Source organism: Anabrus simplex, chromosome 6, assembly GCF_040414725.1.
Source record: "Anabrus simplex isolate iqAnaSimp1 chromosome 6, ASM4041472v1, whole genome shotgun sequence".
Taxonomy (NCBI): domain Eukaryota; kingdom Metazoa; phylum Arthropoda; class Insecta; order Orthoptera; family Tettigoniidae; genus Anabrus; species Anabrus simplex.
Window position 1 is genome coordinate 52,977,333 of NC_090270.1, and position 24,649 is coordinate 53,001,981.

The window sequence follows — 24,649 nt, forward strand, 5'->3', positions numbered from 1 at the left end:
ATAGGTGGCAAAGAGTCGCCCATAAGTTTCTGTATGAACTGTGTGCCTTGCAGTACGGCTGGCCTATTCGCACGTGTGTCACTGAGACCATAGAGTTAGTAAATAATACACTAGAGGTACCACCAGAGCCAACGTCTGTGAGAGAATCACTGCAGTGAGCGAACAATGAAATCTCAGCTGTTTTGCAAAAAGCTCACCCCCACTGTACTCATCAGTGTAAATAGAGAACTTTTAAAACTGTGTGGATATTGATATGGTTTAAAATTCTTACATGTTAAAATTCTTAGATACTACAGTATAGTTGTGATGCTTCTGTTCAGTAGAAAGAAAGCCCAAATAGCTTTACTTTTTTTTTTTTTTTGCTATTTGTTTTACGTCGCGCCGACAGAGATACGTCTTGTGGCGACGAATTTACTCTTTATGTTAAGTACTTTAAACAATGTACTTTAAGATTGGGGGTATGTATATCTCTCTATCTTTTGTGTAAATGGCCAGGACTTCAGCATAATTCTATCCAATGACCAAAAACATTCTCTCTCATATGAAGCGAATGAGTGAGTTCTTAGGCCTACAAATAAGCTTGAATATGTTTCTTCGTAATGGTAGTGAATTTTTCCGAGTTAGGTAGTCCTGAAATGAAAACAGGAACATTAGTACCATCAGATGATGTTCCCCTCCATTAAGAAAGCCGACTCCCAAAGGTGTATGCACCGAGCAAGTGGCAAGTGGCCGTGCGGTTAGGGTCGCGCAGCTGTGAGCTTACATTCAGGAGATAGTGGGTTCGAACCCCACTGTCGGCAGCCCTGAAGATGGTTTTCCGTGGTTTCCCATTTTCACACCAGGCAAATACTGGCGCTGTACCTTAATGAAGGCCACGCCCGCAACCTTCCCAATCTCCCACCCTTCCGTCGCCAAAAACCTTCGATATGTTAGTGCAACGTTAAACAAATAGCAAAAAAAAAAAAAAAAGGTGTATGCAGGTCTCAGAACCTCTGTAAATATGCGTGTGTGTCGATACTACATCAACTTTTTTCGGTAACTGGAGGAGAGGCTTTATTTTTTGTAACTTTTTAAAATGGACTGCAATGCAATGGAATGCAATGGACTGGGCATCACAGAGCAGAACCACCAACATTATTCAGCGCGAGTCGCCACTGCTGCATGCCAATTTCATGTTCCATTTCACTCTACCCGAGGGCAGAGAAATTGACCTCTATGGGGCAATCTATGGCTGAGTTTTAATTAATTTTGTTAGATAAACACCAAATGTGACACTAGAAACTATGACATCATATGACATGGAGTGCCAAATGGTTTTTCGATTCTTCAAAAATGGTACTACCTCTCAGAGGCATAACATAATGTCACTCTGTACGGAAATGGTCTAGGCGGTTTTGTAGAATCAGTTGAAATAGTTTGTTTCTTACAATTTTTACTTAGAGAAGTTGCTATTTGGTTGTGTCCATCAGCAGTTTATTGTGTTAAATGCAACACATCATAGTTGTAAAATAGACTTGCCCTTGCCATCTCTCGGAGCACCGCCGCACATTTCTCAGCAAAGACCTGCAGCAAATTATTTAAAAATTGTGAAAATTCACACCAAAATATATTACTCATAGTTAGGAAATGATAGAGTCTCCATGGCTCAGGCAGCAGCATGTCGGCCTCTCACCGCTGGGTCCCGTGGTTCAAATCCCGGTCTCTCTATGTGAGATTTGTGTGGACAAAGTGGAGGCGGGACAGGTTTTTCTCCGGGTACTCCAGTTTTCTCTGTCATCATTCCTTCCAGCAACACTCTCCAGTATCATTACATTTCATCTGTCTTGATATTGTTGTTGATTCCCATAGGGAACCTGAAATATTTGTCCCGAATGAGTAAATTTATAATACCAATATAAATGGTCATTAATGGACATTGTAAATTTTCCAGTTAACTCATTCCTGGTTGCCAGCGTTTCGCCCCTGTGTGCTAAGTTGGGCTCATCAGTTGGTACTTAGCACACTCACCAAGACGCATGGCTAGTGCGTACCGTGGAGGCCACTGCGTAGGCTACCTGGAGCCACCGGCGGTGCCAATGCACTATGAGAGACTTTGTCTCATTACCAAAAATTGATGCCTGCTTGGCCATCAGTTTGATTTAGATGTTGATTTCTATAGGGAACCTGAAATATTTGTCCCGAATGAGTAAATTTGTAATACCAATATATAACACTATCCTCCACCACAATAACATGCAGTTACCTACACATGGCACAGCACCCACCAAGATGCATGGCTAGTTCATACCGTGGAGGCCACTGTGTAGGCTACTTGGAGTCACTGGCAGTGCCAATGCACTATGAGAGACTCATTCAGGACAAATATTTCAGGCACCCTATGGAAATCAACATCTATATCATCTGATGGCCAAGCAGGCATCAATTTTTGGTAATGAGACAAAGTCTCTCATAGTGTATTGGCACTGCCAGTGGCTCCAAGTAGCCTATGCAGTGGCCTCCATGGTATGCACTAGCCATGCGTCTTGGTGGGTGTGCTATGTACCAACTGACGAGTCCAACTTAGCGCACGAGGGTGAAACGCTGGCAACCAGGAATGAGTTAGCTGGAAAATTTATGATGTCCAATAATGGACCATTTATATTGGTATTTCATCTGTCATTTATTAATCATCACCCCAGAGGAGTGCGATAGGCTTTGGCAGCTGGCACAGTTCTTATCCTCGCTGCTAGATGGGGCTTCATTCATTCCATCCCTGACCCGGTCAAATGACTGGAAACAGGCTTTAGATTTTCATTTTCAGTTAGGCAATGATACTTTCTTGATGTGTAGTGCACCTGAGATCGTATAATGCATGAAGTTTGCAGAACATTTAACGTTTGTCTCACATTTATTCGACAACAATGTACAGTATAATGCCAATAAGAAGTAAGTGAAGTAACACTCAGTCAACTCAGTTATGAATGAGCTCTCTTTGTGCTAAATTAAAATAGGTTTAGCACTTATGTGGTTTGATATTTCTGAAACTTACATTTGAACAGTTTTTAATTTAATTTTGTGTCTATACTTTTCTCTGTTTTATGGTGATCAAATAAATTATTATAACTGAGACTTTGGTATTGGCTACAACTATAGTTCTATAGTTACTGAAAAAAGAAACCAAATAAAGTTAAGTACAAACATCCAAGTGGTTCATGGTTGGCGGTTCAGCACCTTAGCCGTCAAACCACAGAGGCAGGCAAATAAAACATATTAAATATTATTTTTAATAATCTTACGATAATGAATATTATTTTCAAGAAAGCTTATGATTGCATCCATAGAGAATCTCTGTTTAAAATTTTAAGACACCTTGGACTACACCCCAAATTAATAAACATGATAAAATTGACTCTCACCAATACCAAGTCAAAAGTGAATTTTAGGGGTGAAACATCAGAGACATTTGAAATTAAAACTGGACTACGGCAGGGAGATGGGCTCTCACCACTATTATTTAACTGTGCTCTAGAAATGGTAATGAGGGAATGGTTTAGAAAATGTCCCCCCAAAATAAAGATTGGCCGAAAAATCAAAACACATTGCCTGGGTTTTGCTGACGATTTAGCATTACTAGCAGTGGACATAAAAGAAGCAAAAACCCAGATATCAGAACTTCAAAACATTGCAAATAAAATTGGCCTCAAAATATCATTTGAAAAAACAGAAATTATGCCCCAAAAACCAACACAGCTAAAAGAAGTCACCATAAATGGTAATAAAATCAAAATAGTAACTCAGTTTAAATATCTTGGAGAAGTAATAACACATAACTTAAATGAAAAAATCTCAATCCAAGTAAGAACAAATAGATTAGCTAAAGCACAAAAATTAACATGGGATATCTACAAAAAGAAATGTCTATCAATAAATACAAAAATAAAACACTACAACACAGTTATAAAACCGGAAGCTACATATGCAGCAGAAACACTCTTTTACCTGAATAAACAATCAAAGACTGACAGACTTCAGAAAATTGAAAGGAGGATTGGAAGAACCTGTATCAACAAAAAATATCAGAAAGATGGACAGTGGCGGTTAATACCTAACAAAGTCGTGTACAAAGAGCTAGAACCCATTACAGATACTATGCGTAAGAGGAGACTGGGATTCTTTGGACATATCATGAGGATGCAGGACTCGAGACTTCTGAAACAACTAGTACAACACAATCTCGTCTCAAAAAATACCACAACAGGATGTAAATGGATCAGAGAAGTAAGAGAGGATCTGAAGGAAATAGGCCTTACAACAGAAGACACCAAAAATAAGATAAAATTTAATACAAAACTCAAGAATACAAACCTCCGCTTTACCCTTACACAAAACAAACCAACAACACGCACATTTTCAACTGAGGAAAGGGCACGAAGATCGGAGCGTCTGAAGAAGTACTGGGAGGACCGCAAAGCCCGAACAATCCCTTCAAAGAGACCTGAACGACGGACTGACTAAAGTGATCCTATGTGGTCATAAAAGAAGAAGAAGAAGAAGAATGAATATTCCCTTTTTTCATATAACTTGACAATATATTTCATTACTTCTAACCACTGTAATTAAATGTGTATAAGTTATTCATAAGTCTTACATTGTATTTGAGGAGGCCAGAATTTTTATTTTGGCATGCGGGTGCATATCATATTTGTTACGCTACTGCTACCTCTGTTGTGTTTGAACCTGTGATGTTGGGATCCAGAGGCAAATATTCTACCTATGGTCCACAGAGGGAGGAGCCTGGCACAAGTAAGCAGAGAAATCTTAGATCTTGTTGCAGTACCAAAATTCCTGAGTTGGATGAATAACCGTCTTTGTAATGAGAAAAGAGTGAAAACTTTTTTATACTTCATAAAACTTTCTTCTTAAGCGGTCTCTTAATTTTGTTCCTAAAAGTTCAGTTTTTGGCGCATGATGTAGATCAGTTATGAACATATGTAATTATCATCAATCATGGATTAGATTCTTGAGGCCTGCCTCGGCTTCACATTTCTTCTCACACTTTGGCATCCCACATTATCTTCTGGCTTGCATCTTGTAACATTCATCCAAAGATGATGATCTCTCTATTTCTGTCTATGGCTTCTAATGCACTTAGAGAAAGGATTATTGATGAACTCTCATACATTTCTGCTGTTCAAAGATATAGAATATTGCTTCCAGGAGTCAATGCTCCTGGTTTTTGTTTTATCAGACTGAAATGTACCATCAAGCTGGGTGCAGTATAATACTAAAACCCCATGGCGCAACTGTTCCAAAGCGCCTTAGTGTACTAAGTGGCCCCTGTTCAGCTCAAAGGCCTGCAGATTATGAAGTGTCATGTGGTCAGCACGATGAATCCTCTCGGTCATTGTTCTTGGCTTTCTAGAGCATGCTATCTCACCATCAGATAGCTCCTCAATTGTAATCACGTAGGCTAAGTGGACCTCAGATCCAGGTAAAAAACCCTGACCTGACAGGGAATCAAACCTGGAGCCTCTGGGTAAGAGGCAGGCATGCTACCCCTAAACCGCAGGGCCAGCTGTATTATTGTATTAAAATATTTTATTTATCCACGTTTCAGAAAATTTCCTGTCAAAGTCAGAGCTATGTTCAAGTCTACTTATATTTGCAAATTTTTTTCAATATGGACACATCAAAATCACAAAAAAGTTAGAGAATGAGTAAGTGAAGCATTATCCGATCCTGTAATGATTAGGAGAGTGGTTCTGCAAGGCTGTATTAATGCACCCTTATGTTTGCTTATATATACACAGCAAAAAAAAAAAAAGTTTGGAATATCAAGGATGCAGTGCAATAATAAAGTTACAGAACATTGTTTATTGTATCACAGAAACACAAAACCTGGAAATATAAATTTTTACAAACTCAAATCTTTTTATTCTAGTATCTAATGCAAATATATACTGTAGTAATAATGAAAACTTTACCATTTGTGTTTTTTTAGTGAGTCATCCGGTGTGCTCAGCTGTGAGCTTGCATTCTGGAGATAGCGGGTTCGAACTCGAATGTTAGCAGCCCTGAAGAAGGTTTTCACCGAGTGAGTTGGCTGTGTGGTTAGGGGCATACAGTTGTGAGCTTGTATCTGGAAGATAGTGGGTTCGAGCCCCACTGTCGGCAGCCCTGAAGATGGTTTTCTGTGGTTTCCCATTTTCTCACCAGGCAAATGCTGAAGCTGTACCTTAATTACGGCCATGGCCACTTCCTTCTCCCTCCTAGGCCTTTCCTATTCCATCATCACCATAAGTGAGACATAAAGCAAATTATAAAAAGTAAAAGAAATATTAGTGAAGGTTGTCCCTTCTTTACTCTGCCTAGGTACCATATATAGTCTCCTCTGGCATTGTTCAGGTCTCTGACACACCGTGGCATGCTTGCATTTAGTACAATGACATGCTGGTACCTTCTACCGAGTCCTTTACGTCTGCGTACCCTTTGCCACTGTGCATCTGGCCTAAGTGATATTCGTGTTCCATCTGCAAACATGGCATTATGCCATTCATCCAACCCCCAAATAAGATGTTCCATGGCCCATCTTCTCTTCTTAACACAATGACGATTCTCTAGTGGAACACATCGAACCAGTTGAAGTGACCTCAACTGGACACTATGCAGCCGATTGCATACATTTTGTGCAGATACACGGACTCCAGTTGCCTTGAATAAGTCATCTTATAATTGTCAAGCAGATGAAGTTGGTCTTCTTTGCACTGTTACGCGGATATATCGATCTTGACGTGGCGATGTCACCCTCAGTCTGTCAGTCACATCACTGATCTCATGGTTATTTTGATTTTGAATCAATGTCACAATTTTGGATTATCATTCTGGGAAATACAGATTGCACATGGGACATGAACACTACTCTTCACCCAAAATGGCATAGTTTACCCTAGACTCAACACAGAATGTAGGCTATGACATCTCCTGTCTTGTAAACAAGCATTGAAGTACTTGTGTGAACACAAGTGTTCTGTACCACTTATAAGCACACTCTACTACATAACGTGCCTAATCCCACAATATTTCAAACTTTTTTGAGCTATATATGATACTAGCTGATGTACCCGTGCTTCGCTACGGGATTCTCAGAAAGACTGACTTGGTGGTTTTCCTAACTGAATTCAACATAGGTCATTACAAAAACGTCAGTAGGAATGTAGCGATTGAAAGCAATGTTATCATATAAAATACTCGATCAAATGAAAAACCGCACACTTTCTCACTTTCAACGAACAGTACTATGGTGCTGATCTAAGAGTCCTAAGTTCCAGAGCTGTAACAACCAGGTCGCAGACTGCCATGAACACTCCTCTGTCATTATTCCATTAAATATGCACGCTGCTTATTCCAATCAGTGCCTCAGAGTAGGGATTGAATAGCTCGATGCTATTTTTAATATATTTTTTTTTTTTTGCTATTTGCTTTACGTCGTACCGACACTGATATGTCTCATGGCGACGATGGGTTAGGAAAGGCCTAGGAAGTGGAAGGAAGCAGTCGTGGCCTTAATTAAGGTACAGTCCCGGCATTTGCCTGGTGTGAAAATGGGAAACCACGGAAACCATTTTCAGGGCTGCCGACAGTGGGGCCCGCACCCACTATCTCCCGATTACTGGATACTGGTGAATGCTATATTTGAACCAGTGTGTTACGTACCTGCAGTATCAGAAAATGTGTGAACCAGAGGAATGGCATGCTAAAGAAGAAAGTTTCCCAACTCCCCAGCTATTTCCCGCCAGTGTTCAGTCAGGCTGTTATACTCGGTATGCAGTAGTAATCCCATCTATCAGAGTTGAGCGGCACCATAAGAAACGAAGAACATCACAACAAACAATGGTCAATGTAAAGTAATTGTTGATCAGTGTTAAGCGCTTTGGATATTGTAGGCCTTCCGAAATACCACTCTCATCATAGACGGTACAGTGAAAGTGAATGAAACATAAATGCGTAAATGATCGGAAATTGTACTGTCTATAACTTTTGTTATGTAGTACCGTACTTTTCTATAGCACGAATAACATAGGTACCGGTATTTAAAATTAAATTTTAGGCGCCTTCCCCTAAACTACCATTTCATCTCGGGGAAAATAAAATTATTTACAGCCTAGACTGTAGTTTCTTATCCCCGACTCTATATAGCGGTTTTCATTAAATTCTGTTAACCCATTTTCTCGTGGCTCGGCGTTGATATGGACTTAGCAACAAAAATACAAATTCATTAATATCTGTGTTATCAGAGCCGGTATGGTAAAAATGTAAAAGATATAAATGACTAGAAATTGAATTCTATATAACTTTAGTTATATAGTATTTATCGATAGGACCGCTAATAATATAAATATTCGATAATTAAATTTAAGGCCTTCCCCTAAACTACCATTTCACTCAGCGTGAATAAAATGATTTATAGCCTAGATTGTAGCGGCTCATCCCCCGACTTTACATACCGATTTTCATTAAATTATCTTCAGCCGTTTTCTCGTGATGCGTGTACAGACAGACAGACAGACAGACAGACAGACAGACAGACAGACAGACAGACAGACAGACAGACAGACAGACAGACAGACAGACAGACAGACAGACAGACAGACAGACAGACAGACAGACAGACAGACAGACAGAAATTACGGAAAAGTAAAAAGTACATTTTCTTGTTACTATGGACATGACCGATACAGAAATACCATTCTTTTCAAATTCTGAACAATGTACAGACAAAACTCTTATTTTATATATATAGATAAAGAACTGGAATCAGAGACAAGGCTTTAAGTGGATGATGTTACACTGCATAGAGTAATAAATATGTTACAGGATTGTTGCTGCTTACGATTCAACCTCTAATTTTGACGGTCTAGTAAAATAATAATATTTTCATTCCAGGTACAAAAGAATTGAATTGAATGAATCATTGAACATATGGGAAATCGTTGTAAAGAATAAACAAACTGCATTGTTTTTTTCCTTTCTTCCTTTCTTGGGAATAATGTATGGAGGGATGTTTACAGCCTGCCCTGCAGTGCCACTCCACCCTTCTCCTATTTCCCTCTTTGTGTTGTGTGGAAAGTATTTTCATTATGTTACCAATTCTTGCTGTTTTGTGACAACTGTTCTAAAGTTTCTGAAAGAACAAGTTGCTATTTTGTATGTCTTTAGAAAATCAATCCATCCGTCCATTCGTCCGTCCATCGCTACTGATCTGCATTTATGTCTGTCTCTCAGGTGGCAGATTATGCATCAGTTGTTTATCTAGTCTTTTCTTAAATTATTTCAAAGAAGTTTGAAATCTCTCTAATATTTCCCTTGGAAAATTATTTCAGCCCCTAATATTTCTTCCTATAAACAATTATTTGCCCCAACTTTATCTTCATATTATGATCCTTTCTACTTTTAAAAGCTCCATTCAAGCTTATTTGTCTATTAATGTCATTCTACAACATCTTACAATTGATAGCTTGAAACACTGTTTATTTGAAGAGCTGGTCTCTTTACTCCCAGGTATTCCCAGCCCAAAGTTTGCAATATTTTTGCAACACTGATCCTTTATCGGAAATTACCTAAAACAAATCGTGTTGCATTCCTTTTGATCTCCTCTATTTCCTGAATCACGTAATCCTATTGAGTGTCCCATACAATGGAACCATACTCTAATTGGGTGTCTTACCAGCAGCTTATATACCCTCTAATTTTCATCCTTTCTACAACCATAAATACCCTCATAACCTTATGAAGAGATCTGCCTTTATTTACAATCTTGTTAATGTGATTACCCCAATGAAGATCTTTCCTTATACTAACACCTAAGTACTTATAGTACAGTGATCCCCATTATTTAATTCTCTGTGATTCAATTCAATTTAATTCAATTCCTCATAATTTCAATTTTTTAACATATTGGTCAGCTTATTTTAAGGAATATTAAGCACAAGGTTTTGAGTCTCAAACATAATATGCTTAGTTCTAATAGTAGTAAATGAATAATGGCAAGATATGGAAGTAGGAACGGATACCTGCACTCTCTAAAGCATAATCTGTTAGTGCAATCTTATCAGCTTCGAACACAGAAAGACCATCTTGAACTTCACTGCGAAGTTTAGTGAAGTTGGCAGCAAGCGTTCTCATTAGCACTTGGGTGTGATGACACATTTCTGCCAGAAAAGAGATAAGAGTTAGTCAAGTGCATAGCAATATGAACTGTTATAATATAGTATGTGATCTTTTAAAAATATGCTCACGTTCTGAGATATCATCCCGCATCTTAATGCTAACATTTATCAAAGTTGGTAGTATTTTGGAAATCTCATCAAATTTTTCTCCCAGTTGATGATGTGATGAATGAAGACTCATGACGTTCTTCTGTAAATGAAGATAGCAAGTGTATGAAAACAGCTGCATGAAACTTAATTGGAAACTTTACAGGTAAACTGAAAACAGATAATTAAATTAATTGAAATGGAAATAACATTGTGACAATGAAGGCTGTAAATGCGGGGCCCAGGGGAAAGGCTATAATACCGATGGAGCAGTGACACTGTGGGTAGACCAGTGACGAGTAAAACAAAAGCCATGGCAAATTGTTGAGGCATACAAAAAAGAAGTTTTTCAAAGATGCTGGATGCAGGCTAAAACCGAAGAAGTATCAGAAAGCAGAACCTACTAGATACTTTCTCAGGAATCTTTCATCATTCTATAAGAAGAGGGAAGCTGGGGAGCACCAGTGAGTTGCGAGTGAGCATGAGCAGACACAAGTCAGCAAATCCTGAGTGAGTCATTTGGGAGGCAGTCAGCTTAGGGAAATGACCTTGATCTGTGAGAGGTACAGCTGGAGGATAGGAATTCTATGTGTTAGAGTGCTGTGCATGTGACTGAGCCAATGAGTATCAAGGGTGTGATTTAGAACACCCAAACTCAAGTGCACTTGAACTTCACTGCGAAGTTTAGTGAAGTTGGCAGCAAGTGTTCTAATTAGCACTTGGGTGTGATGACAAATTTCTGCCAGAAAAGAGATAGAGTTAGTCAAGTGCATAGCAATTTGAACTGTTATAACTGTTGAGTGCCTTTGCTGGCAAGATGTAGTGTTTACAGTGCACTATGTCTGCTGGTATGGGCTAGAATAAATTTGCTACTTTCATTGATCTGTCCCAGTCTCATCCTTGGCTTTGACAATATGAAAGTGACCAAGGTATGAGCGATGATAGTAATATCATTCCTTCTGTAGCCAGTCCCTGTTATGAATGGTGTGAAAATGTTGCTCATAGGGTAGGTTGGTGCATGCATTTCAGTGGGCTTGGCAGACTGATATGTAATAGCAACTTCTGGCTCGGTGAGGAAAGCAACGGGAAACTACCTCACGGCTCATTTGCCTCTTCAGTGATGCCTAGGTCATATATGGCAGCTGTTGACAGAGCTGTTGAGGATCAAAACAGCCCTCAGGCTGAATACTCAACATACACATAACTGTTGTAACTCTATATATGAGGGCGGATCAAATATAAACGGGAACTATTTTTTAAAATTTATTGCATCAACCAAAAGAAATACACATATAGAGATTACTTTTCTACTTGGTGTTTTGCCTTCGATACACATTTTCTCCATCGGATTAGTAAGTTTTTGATACTGCCCTGATAGAAAGAAGAGAGACGTGCAAAGCCAGTTGCACATGAATTCTTCTAGACTTGCATCATCATCGAACCGCTGTCCTCCTAGGTCTTGTTTGAGTAGTCCAAACAAATGGTAGTCACAGGGCGATAAATCTGGACTATAATGATGGTGCTCCAGAGGTGTCCAGTAAATTTTCTGCAGTTTTTCCTGTGTTAAAGTGATAGTATGCAGCCTTGCATCGTCATGGAGAAGAATGACGTTTCGGATCGGTTGCCGGCTTCGCTTGTTGTGATACGCAGCTTTTATATCATCCAAAATGCAATAGTAATAGGCTGCATTAATTGTCCTTCGTTTGTGAAGAAAATCCACCAGCAAAATGCCCGTGGAGTCCGAGAAAATGGTTGCAAGTACCTTTCCAGCAGATGGGCGTGTTTTGGCTTTGACCGGACCTGCTTCTTCTCTTTGCTGCCACTCCATGCTTGCTTGCTTTGACTCTGGGGTGTAATGATGCACCAAACTTTCATCACAAGTCACAATATGATGCAAGAAAACCTCTCCTTCCTCCTCGTAGTGACGTAGGAGTCTCTGACAAACTTCCTGGTGTAAAGTTTTTTGTTCCTGGTAGAGGAGACGAGAAACCCACCTGGCAGACAATTTTCTGAAATGAAGCTCATCTCGGATGATGGTTTGAACACTTCTATAACTTATTCCTACGACTAAAACAATTTGAAAAATTTTTATTCGCCGATATCTTCACCAAAAAATATCACGAATGGCAACAATGTTGTTGCGGTGATGCTTGTCTGCGGTCTCCTTTCATGAGGTTCATTTTCCACAGTTTCTCTTCCTGCCACAAATTTTTTAGCCCACTCATACACTCGAGTCTGGAAAAGTGTTTCTTCCCCAAACTGTGCACGGAGCCGTCTCAAAATTTCGGAAGGTTTGGTGCCCTCTTTTTTGCAAGAAATTTGATAATGCTGTGTTGCACAACAGACATGTGCACCTTTTGCTCACTCATGGCGTACTGAAGCAGCCCAGCTCTCTACCGTCATTCGCGTGTGCATACCCCTTCTCCAGACACCCCACCAACATCCTGGCAAAGCCCCACCTCAGAATTATTACTAACTGCAGTGGTACATTCAAATTCCCGTTTATATTTGATTCGCCTTTGTAGTGGTTTAATAAATTTAATGAACAGTAAAACATGCTACCCCTCTTTCTGAGAAGTCCTTTTAGTTTTAACAATCGTGACAATCTGCCACAATAGGAGGAACATTCATATTAATGGCAGAGAAGTGGTAGTCTTAAAGCCAATAGCGGCTCACTCTAAAGGGCAGTGGGGCACGTGCCCCTCCAGCTAAATAACTGTTAATGCACGGTTTTATAAGTACTGGGAATTTGAATAATGATACGTTCAGTTTTGTTATTAGGCACCGCATGGAGCTAGTGTGTCAGTGTTTTCATCAGACACGTACTTTGCTTCCTCCGGCGGGCTCTTCGCTGGCCGGTCATGCTGGACCTGTGCCCTTAGCTGTTGACCCTTTCTTAGGTAATTTTCATTCACATATGCGCAGAACTAACCTTTTTTAATATGCACTGAATGGGAAATAGGGTCATTGCTGAAGCCAGCCTGCTACAATTCCGAAAATAAGCAAAGGCTTATCGTGCCAAACAGAACATCTATTTCCAATTTGTATCCCAAGTCTGCCACCTGCGGTCTGATAAATGTGCTGTATTGGCTAAAGAAATTAATCATTATCCTATCTCGTAGTATTTAGTGTGGTGTCATTAAATGTAATCTGTCGTGTGTTGTGTGCAGATACATAGAATCCCTATGAAGAGTCGCGTAAGGTATATCACACAGGTATGATTAACCTGTAGGCTACGTACAATGAATTCTGTGAGTAATATTTTAAGTGGACCTTTTTCTCAACCGTCCCTAACAGAAAAGATGGAGATAAAGACACTCGGTCAACCAACAACTCATTTACAACTAGAACAACTCGGACAATATAAAGGCGCGAATATTGATGTAGATTCCAGCCCGGGTTATATACAGAATATGAGTGGTTGTGTGGCTGTGATTCAAGGAATGCGTTTTTCTGTTTTCCATGCATGTTATTCGGACATGACCTGATGTGGATGAAAACCAGAGTAACAGATCTCAAACGCTTGAAAGAAAAAATTAAAAAGCACGTAACTTCCTCCATCAATTCATGCATGGTATTAGGTGTGCAAGGGAAAGTTAATACAGTGAATCAACTGGATTCTGCTTATGATGCTTATGATGAGGTTAGGAAAAATAGGCACATTTTATTCAGTGCAAAAATTCTGTGGCATATTTGAAGTGACACTTCATGGCCATGATGAGACAGAAAATTCTCTAAATCCTGGAATTATCATTCCTTTTACAGCTGAAATAGACGTTGCTATGAAAGAACACCTGGCGAAAGCTTCTGTATTTTGTCAAAGACCATTCAGAGCAAGCTTCTTGACTGTATGTTGAATATGTGTAGGGGACAAATTTCTGCAGAAATTGGGGAATCCCAATTCGTTTCATTAGAAGCAGATGAAACAACGGACGTTTCAAATAAATGCCAATTGGTACTTGTTTTTCGATATGCATTAGAGGGTCACGTCCATGAAAGCTTCTGGGGGTTCATGAATCCAACAACAGGACAGTGGATGGATTAATATTAATATTAATCCCATATTAAGGGACACACCACATAAACTTATTTGTCAGAGTTATGATGGAGCCAGCGTAATGAGCGGAAGGACGGGGGGTGTGCAGGCAAAATTGAAAGTACACTACCCTTATGCACATTACATTCACTGCTATGGACACCAACTAAATTTGACAATGCAGAAGGTTTGTTCGTAAAATCCCCAAGTCATCATCAGCATCAGTTTGCCCTTCCAGAGAGCCGGGTAGGGTGTTTGAAAACGAGCGTCTTCCAAAGTTGCCTATTCAAAAACATTTTGTTGTCCAAAACAGATTCCCAATTCCATCCTCTTCTCTCCACGTCTTCCCCCAGTTGGTCCATCCATTTTCTTCTTGGTCTTCCAGCTGGTCTTCTACCTGTTATTCTATTTTCCAAATAAGCACATGGTAACCTTGTGCCATTCATTTGTTTAACATGCCCAAACCATTTAAGTCTAGATGACCTAAGTCTTTCCTCCATCGAATCATTTAGACCTAGGTTAGATCGGATCTCATCATTTTTCACATGATCAAGTCGGGTCTTTAGGAGGGCAGTTCTAAGAAATTTCATTTCACAGGCTTGAATCCTACTACAATCCTTTGATGTTAGTGTGCAGGTTTCCAGAGAATATGTAAGGATGGGAATGAAATATGACTTGTACAGGGTCATTTTTGTTCTTTGTAGGGCCTTCTCATCCCATAGTAGGTGTCTAACGATACTTGGTTACTCTGTTTGTTATTTCTATCTCAGCTCTGTTATTACTAGCCATTACGCTTCCTAAATAACCAAATTGGTGTACTGCTTCAACTTGGTGCGGTGGTCCTATATTTTTATGTTGCACGTCCGATTCGTTGGCTGAATGGTCAGCGTACTGGCCTTCAGTTCAGAGGTTCGATTCCCGGTCGGGTCGGGGATTTTAACCTTCATTGGTTAATTCCAATGGCCCGGGGGCTGGATGTTTGTGCTGTCCCCAACATCCCTGCAACTCACACACCACACACAACACTATCCTCCACCACATTAACACGCAGTTACCTACACATGGCAGATGCCGCCCACCCTCATCGGAGGGTCTGCCTTGCAAGGGCTGCACTCGGCTAGAAATAGCCACACTAAATTATTATATATTATGTTGCATTTTGTATTATGTCTGCTGATTTTCAATGCTACTGTTTTTGATGGGTTCAATTTCATTCCATAATCATCAAACTTCTTACACCATGCATTCAGATTATTTTGCACTCCCTCCTCTGTTTCATCCCATATTGCCACATCATCTGCAAACACCAGAGCCTGAAGATCTTTATTACCTTTTCCTTTTAGCTCCTTTAAAATGGTATCCATAACTGCTATGAATAGAAGAGGTGATAAGGCACTTCCCTCTTGTACTCCTTTGGTTGTATTGAACCATTCAGAATGACCATCTCCAATTCTGACACAGCTTTTACAATTAGTATATAGCATTTGGATCTTCCTACTAAGGTACTCCAGTACACCAAGTTTTCTAAGACTTTTCCAAATAGTTGATCTAGGAACATTATCATACGCCTTTTCAAGGAAAATCCCCAAGTCAAATTAATTTTCTGTAACCTGTCCACAGTTCCAACTTTTTTTTTCAACTTTTCTCACAGAAGTGACCTCTTGAATGAAATAATGAAGAGTAGACTCCCTCGGAACCTGTTCACAGTTCCAACTTTTTTTTTCAACCTTTCTCACAGAAGTGACCTCTTGAATGAAATAATGAAGAGTAGACTCCCTCGGACAATCACTACTAACTGGAACTACAACATTTGTACGGTGAATGTAGTTTATGAGAATAGAGAGAAACTGATTGAGTGCTTTCATAGAATAGAAAAAGAAGGTAAAACGTCTATTAGCGTAAATGAAGCCAGTGGACTGCGATATGCTCTTGGATACCATATTCAAGTTCTGGTGGTCTGTACAATACTGTACAATCAGCTACAAAGACGCAAAACAGATTCAGTCCAAATAAAAAAGGCTATTTCTTACTTCGCAAAGTGTATAACACATCAACGTGAAGGAACAGATAAAATTTCATGTGATCTCATGGACTACAATAATTCCGATAAAAGACATAGAGTAAGTGACACAAGGACCATTGGAGTGAAAGAAGTCTGTGACGTTGTAATGAAACAGGTGCATGATAGATTTGCATTTACTGGGTATACTGAAGCTGCAACACTACTGTACTCCAATTCATTTGACAAATTCTCTATAAGCTTTCCAGAAAATGTATAAAATTCTACTGTATTACATTATCCAATGTTGCAGAAAGAAAGGCTAAAGACGGAATTAGAAGTGATTTATAAACAGACAGATTTCAGGCAAGTCAAAGGAGCTCTACCACTCCTCACTTTTATTTTATAAAATTATCTCAAATAAACATTCAAAGAAATGCTAAAGCTTCTCAGGATAATTGTAACAATACCCATGTCCACAACCGAAGCAGAGCGCTGTTTTTCGACACTGGCTTGTATTAAAGCAATTCTATGCAACACAATGACCGAAGAACAACTGTCTGCTCTGGCAATGATTTCTATTGCGAAATACCTCATTTACGATATGCATGACTTTGACGATAAGTAATTTCTAAGTTTGTGGATTTACGGCATAGAAGAATGGAATTGTTTAAATGAAGAAATAACACTGCCATTGTCGAACAAGGCCCTACTGTATTCTTCATTTGTATGGCCAGGGTGAGTGGACTGTACTTCATTCGTCCTGTAGACTCAGTAGTAGGCCTATCAGTTGGTACAGTAATTTGAATGGACTTAAGGGTTATACGGCCATCCAACAGTATTTCGATAATGTATATAACTATATAACACTGCAAACATATTTCAGATAGACTTCAGTGACAGTAGGTACATTTAAAAAGTTCAAGGTACTTGGATGAGGTGAGAGTCTGGATCGCTGCCTTCTTCGAATGGACACCAATATTTCATTCCATATTTTCTCTTAACATGAAGAAGATGACAGTGAAGTAGGTGAGTAATGATCAAGTATTTAACACTGTATGATGTGTATCTGGGTATGCATTTGTTTATTGTGTGTGTTTAGTAAGAACGTAAATTTGTGAAAAAGTAGCGCCCCTCCGCCAGTCCCCTTCAGCAGCCACTGCTGCTTAAAGCTGATGCAATAATCTCATAACCTCTATTGAAAATGGTTCAAATTGGTGGGGACATAATGACAAAGTCTCCTTGAAAGACACGGCTGGTAAATAAGAATGAAAATCAGATAGAGGTATAAAAATGAAATTTCTGTAGAAGTGTTTTACAGCAGACAAGGAGAAACAGAATGAGAAATGAAGGCAAGCAGAAAAAAAAAAATTGAAACAAAAAGATTGAGAAATAAAGTGGAAGAAAATAGAGTAAGATAGGACATATAAACTGGATGAATATGGGAAGGATGCAAAAATCAATATCTCTCTCTCTCTCTCTCTCTCTCTCCTATGCTACTTAACAATAAAAATTAGTAATGCTTTACTAAATGTAAGTACTACTAAAAAAAAAGGATTACAAGAACAAACAATAAAATATTCAAAACATGGTTGTTTGATATATAACGCAAGAGTACCTGGCCCTTTTTAAATGTCTTGACTTTCAACACACTCTGTAGTTAGCCATTTTAAAAGTTCATCATAAAAACTCACTGCCAGGGATTCTACAAATTTAACTAGTTTCTTAATGTCCTGTATTTTTTTAGTCTGTATTGACACTTTTCCACTGTAGGCTTTGTTTTGCATCATTGCAGGAAAGGCTGTTAATTGAGGTTTTCCTAGAAGGATTGTATGTTTCACATAAGAATCTATGAAAAGTGAAGCTTCTACTACTCCTGGTTTGTCACTGAAATATATGAACTGTTTGAAAGATGCAGGGGAGATGAAGAAAGTCCTCATAAGAAGAACAAAGGAAGCATCGTTCTAGTTTTTGTTACAGCATAATGTGTGGGTCTCCGAGAAGAAAAGTTGTGAGGAGCACGGAAAACACTAGCATTGACACACTGAAAGAAAGATGAAAAGATGTATGGCGCTGAAAGATAAGTTGTCAATGACATAATGCTTTTTTCCACCGCATGCAAAGTTATAAACAAAGATTTCTGGTACAAGGAGAGGCCTGACATACGGTAATCTTTTCTCCACCATTCAATACTTCTCAGTCTTAGATCTCGAATTAAGCAAAAAAATAAGAATGGCATATTTGACATAATGCCTTTTTGCTCTGACCGATTCAATTCCTGACTTTTTTTTTTTGACAAGAGAAGATGAGCCCTGGGCCAATATTACGAGTAATTAACAAATTATGGGCATAAGTCTACAACATATTCTAATACTATGCTGTAATTTATTTTTTTCAGGATATCTGTGGATCAGCGGTAGAGTGTTGGCCTCCGGATCCCAAGATAGCGGGTTCAAACCCGGCAGAGGTAGTCGGATTTTTGAAGGGCGGAAAAAAGTCCATTCGACACTCCATGTCGAACGATGTCGGCATGTAAAAGATCTCTGGTGACACATTTGGTGTTTACCCAACAAAATTCATTAAATCTCAGCCATAGACGCCCAAGAGAGTTTCGGTTTGCTCGTTCTGCCATCTAGTGGGGGCCTAGAGTAAAACGGAACGTCGAAATTGACGAGCAGACAGCCAGATGGCGTCAAATTGAAATGTCTGCACACAGTAGCTGAGGCCATACAATTATTATTATTATTATTATTCAGGATATCTGTCCTATTTTCTTCTACATCTTACTCTAAACATTTCCAAATGCCTACAAATTCAGCAAGAATCAATTAACAAAACTAAACCAAAGTACTTCACAAGAGGAAAACAGTCCCCACATTATAAAACATGTAACAAAAGACAAGGTAAAGCGCAGTACTAGTGCTAGCCAGCAGTCTCTGAGCAGGAAATAGTGACCCATATTTTATGCTATAATTGCTATAATTTCAACATTTCTAATATCTGAAAAAATTTAGGCCTGTAATCTCATAAATATCATTGTGTAATTATTCTAAATAACTAGAATTGTGAAATTTTACCAAGACTAATGTGTGCTGTAACCTGCCAAAACAACTGTTAGTGCAAAGAGCTCAAGAAAGACCAACATTATGGTGAACGGACCTGTTAAGATTACAAAACCAGAAATGGCACATAAATAATGAAATAGAATATACAAGTGATAAATTAAGCCATATATATAAAGACAGGGACATAGCTCCTTCTGTGGATAAGTGATATTTGGATTTTTTAAGGGTAGATAAAAGTCCATTTGATACTCTGTCATGCGATGTCAGCATGTAGAAGATCTCTGGTTGCACCTGCCAAAATTAACAAAACTCAGCCATAGATAGTCCAACAGAGGTCCAGTTAACTCTGCCATCTAGAAAGGGAAAAAGGAATGTCAAAATTGACATGCAGGAACCTAAATGGTGTCAAATTATAAATGCCTGTAAATGGTAGCTGAGGCCACATGATTATGTTATTATCATTATTATCTGCAATAGCATGGAAGGAAAGTCCACCTTCATGTAGCCCTATTATATGGCCTCGTTTAACCGCAGTCAGCTGTTGATACTGGCCTCTTTGTCATCGTAAAGGCATTTTTGACCCACTCGTAGTCATTCTGTCCAATCTCACAGGTAACTTATGCTCTCGCACAGTACAGCCCGTATTTAAAGCAAACCTGATGTGCAAAATCATGGGGCTGCTATTAGCACCAAGAAAAAGCAATTTGTGCGAAATTTGAATCAACATCATCTTTCAGATGTATAAACATGCCTACCAATGTTCGTTAATCTAGCACAACCCCATCTTGGTGTTTGGATATTTCTTTCTGCCAGTGTATTATTACTATTCTTCTTCTTTTTGTTTGTTCATATCAGCTTACTAAGGACCACATTATTTGTCTTCTCGGGGCTTTGATCTTTGCCCACTGCTCCTTCATTTGTTGCTGGTGTTGCTCTTTTCTTTCCTCCGTCCACGTCTTTCCCGTCTTTAACTTTGGCCTTTCTTGAAAACTCTGGTGGTCTTTTAGTTTCCTCCTCAGTGGGTTGCATTCTTGCATATCTTCATAGTGATCCCAAGCTCCTGTAGGTCTCTTTCAACCTCCTTGAACCAAGTTGGCTGGGTCTTCTTATCTTTAAAATAGGTAAAGATCTGGTTCGATAATCGTGTGGGTTTCTTCTTAGCAAGTGGCCATAAAATGCAATTCTCCTTGTCCGCATGAGATCAGAGATCTTCTGGACATTAGTATACAGCTCATGGTTATGCCGACATCTATATTCATCTTTGTCTTTAATTGGGCCAATAATTTTTCTTAAGATCATTCTTTCTTTCTTTCTTTAATTTCTAGTTTATCTATCAGGCTTTTCTTGTTCATAGCAAGGCATTCCACTGCATACAAGGCCTCTGGTCTTATGACTAGTGACGGGAATTTGCCTATTTGCCTATTTTATTCCTGTGTTCAGAAATGTAGGCTTTTGAGATATAAATCCATTTTAGGGTCTTTTTAGCTATATTTCATTGGTTTTATTGTGCCTATAAATGCCTATTTCAGGGGTTTGTGCCTATTTGGAGTATAATTGCCTATTTGATACCTTTTGACTGTATTTTTTAAAAAAGCCAATTTTCTTCCAGTGCATTATATTGTAGCTAGCGTGCTCGACAGAATTATCTTTGCTTTTCTCAATATCTGTTTAACCCACGAACAAAAATGGGAATTCTCAGAAGTCACCAGAAATAATTCTAGGGAAATTTCCATCAGGAGAAGCAAGGAAAAATTTGACCTCGAATCCTTCAACCCCTCCAATCCCCTAAGACATATGCGAGAACCAGTCAATGTCGAACTATGTTGCACAACCCATATGCCCTGTACCTCCCTTTCGACGCGAACTGTTGTACGCGTACGCTTTACATTCAGAAGGTGTTGTGATTTATTGTTAAGTGGAAGAAGAAGAAGAAGTGTGTTTACAGCAATGCCCAAAGAAAAATCATCGAAGTCCTACTAGCTGAAGCAGTGGATTAGTAGTCTGTCAAGCTTGCTGTAAGGAGGTAAGTTCGTTTGTTCTTTTTACCTTTCTTGTGATTGAGAACTATGATCGCATTTCACTGTAGCATATATATGCCTATTAATTGATGTATTGTGGCAAGTTGTTTTGTTGCAATGCTGTATTAGTCGTGGACTTTCCATAATGTATATTGCTAAAATGTTAATAATCATTAAATTACTGAAAAAGGAGTTAGAACGCCGGTGGTCTCTTGTCACAGAATGGATGAAAATTAAATCAGTATTTTGAACTGTGATTCATTTCCTGTGAAAATAGAGATTTAAAACTGAAATGCAATTTTTAAAACTCCCTTTAAAAATCGTGAATTCTAATACACTTCTGATAAGTTTTCGCGAAACACAGGTTGCGGATCCAATGTAGCCCGGCTAGGACGATGTCACAGCCTGTTTTACAAGGTTGCCAAAACTATATTTGCAAGACCAGGCCAGTGAAAAGACTGTTGGTCTGGATTGGTGAGGTCCGGTTAGTAACCGTTGTGCTGGGGGGTGGGGGTGGGCGAGCAAAGAGAGTCTGCGGGACGTAAGCACCCAGGTTAACAAGCCTCTAGCATCCCCTATAGAGTCTTGCTAAATTGTGACGAAAATTAGGTTTTTTTCTGCTATTGGCCTTATGTCGCACCGACACAGGCAGGTCTTATGGCGACGATGGGATAGGAAATGGCTAGGGGTGGGAAGGAAGCACCTGTGGCCTTAATTAATGTACAGCCCCAGCATTTGCCTGGTAGGCTGGTATGAAAATAGGAAACCATGGAAAAACCATATTCAGGGCTGCTGACAGTGGCATTTGAACCCACTATCTCCTGGATGCAAGCTTATAGCTGCACACCCGTAACCGTATGGCCAACTCGCCCGGTAAAATAAGATTATGGGCGCATGTCAAGAAATTTCGAACTACGCGATTTTTAATTTTCAACGAGTGTGGCGGTCTTGTGGGCACACATTATGCAGGATCTATTGCAGGCAACAGAAAATAGTCTCCATGAGAGCTGACCCGGCTGACCAAAGCCGGCGAATAGAAACAAATAAAATGTTCACGAATCTTAAATCTATAGTGCCTCCGTTTTCATTCTCCTATGTAAGAATACTGCTTGGGCCAGCTTGGTGGGTTCTTGGCAAGCATAAAGAACGGATCTCTCCTCTATGCTACTCTAGTTTCGTTTCACGTCTCTTTTATTAGTATATTTTTCACCCAGTGAGCTCAACATGATACTGCCAAATTATAACTGAAAATCCTTGGGGACATATTTCCTTGTAAATTCCTAATTCCCTTGATCCTGCTTTAAAGTTTTGTACTTCTAGAAACATCATCTCTAATAGTCTTTTTTTTTTATGAAACAAATGTATGATATATACTAAGCATTATTGCCAATTAGCCCAACTGTTGAAATTTAAGATATAGGGACAATGTAATTTACGTCAATTTTTTTATTTTTCAGATCAAATGTGAGAAAAATACGACATAGATCAACTTAGAAATACTGCGATGCATCTGATACGAGTACAGAAATCTGTATCAAAGCAGCCTTTCTACCAATCAACTTTGGGCAGCGGCCAACAACCATTATCTTCAGACCTTTGCACTGCAATGTTGGGAGGTAATATGACCCTTTATAAACCGGAGCATCTTCAAATTTCGACATGCTGCCGGGAGCAATCACCAAGTTGGAGAAGAGTGGCATGCCCCTAGTGGAGTCGTTTAGGATTGTGGAAGAAGTCAGAGGAAGTTTTGACTAAACCTCTGGGAAGGCAGCCGCTGTCAGCAAAATAAAATGAGATGAAGGGACTTCTTTGAAGTTTTGTCCAATCACTTCATGTGATGTTGAGAGATCTTTCTCTTAGTACAAAAACATTATGCATGATAGCAGAACAAGATTGTTACCGGAAAACATTGAAACGTTGCTTGTAAATTCCTTTTATAACAACTGAGTGTGTTATTAAATTATAAGTAATTTTTTCATGCCTATTTTGTGACCTATTTTACATGTTAGTGCCTATTTAAATGCCTATTTTGGCTCATTTAGGAGCCTATATGCCTGCCTATTTTAACTGTTTTTAGTGCCTATTCTCGTCTCTACTTATGACAGTGCAATAATGTTCGATGATGATGATGATGATGATGATGCTTGTTGTTTAAAGGGGCCTAACATCGAAGGTCATCGGCCCAATAATGTTCGAGTTTTGTGTTCAAGGATATGGATTTTTTGTTGTAAACGTCTTTGGTCAGCTGAAAAGCCATTTCCACTTTATACATGCGCATAACAAAAGCTTATTTTTCAGAGATGTTTGGTTCTATCCACTCGTCAAGATATTTAAACTTATCTGTCCGTTTGATTGCCCGCTGGTTTACTTTTAGCTCTCTTGGTACTGGCTTGATGTTAGTTATGAATGGTGTTTTTTCCAAAGAGATCTGGAGGCCTGCTTTTTCTGCCTGTGTCCTGAGGTGATTAATTTGCTTTGTAGCCATGTCTAAAGAACCAGAGAAAACTGCTAGATCATCTGCAAAATCTAGGCAATCAATTGTAAGGTTTATGTTCTTGTAACCTATTCTCACACCATTTTGGAGCCCATCATTGTTAATTTCTTTGCGCCACTCACGGATGACTTTTTCAAGGATGCAATTTCTCCCTGCCTAACTCCTTTATCTTGAAAGCATCTGAAATTTCTCCTATGAACTTAACTCTGGAGGTTGTGTTAGCTAGGGTCTGTTCAATGATTGGCTTGATTTTGTCATCCAAGCCAAATTCCTTTAGGACTTGAATAAGGGTGATTCTATCAATTGAGTCAAATTACTTGTTCCTTAGTTGCAGATATGAGAGGATAGATTTCAGATTCCTAATTTGCTCAGCACACGAGTGCTCTTTCCTGAACCTTCCTTGGTACTCTCCCAGTTGTGGATCTGGTTGTTGTTTGAGGGAATTTTGTAAGATACCAATACGAGGGAAATGCCACGGTAATTGTTGACCTCCATTTTGTCCCCTTTCTTTTGCAGTGGGTGAATCCAGCAGAAGTCCAGTCATGTGGAAGTTTCTTGATTTACCAAATCTTGTTGATGATGTCAGTCAATTTATCAATCATGGTCTTCATGATCATTAAGGCTATACATAGTCTGACACTATGGTTAACCCGTTCAAGTCCTGTTGGTCAAAACATTTTCACCATCAGAATGCTGTGGCAGGGTAGGAGAGGTGTGGTATACAATTTCTAATCACTAGATCATG

The 24,649-nt window shown here is 39.1% G+C and overlaps 1 protein-coding gene across 1 annotated transcript in view; it reads right to left on the reverse strand.

Moving 5' to 3' along the window:
* Positions 1-20,421, reverse strand: part of LOC136875449 (klaroid protein-like) — a 58,362-nt gene extending 37,941 nt beyond the window's left edge. Inside the window, exons 1-2 of the mRNA XM_068228220.1 lie at positions 20,253-20,421; positions 10,050-10,187 (exon numbers count right to left, since the gene is read on the reverse strand). Coding sequence (XP_068084321.1) covers positions 10,050-10,187; positions 20,253-20,421 — 307 coding nt within the window. The remainder of the gene's footprint in view (positions 1-10,049; positions 10,188-20,252) is intronic.
* Between the last annotated feature and the right edge of the window lie 4,228 nt (positions 20,422-24,649).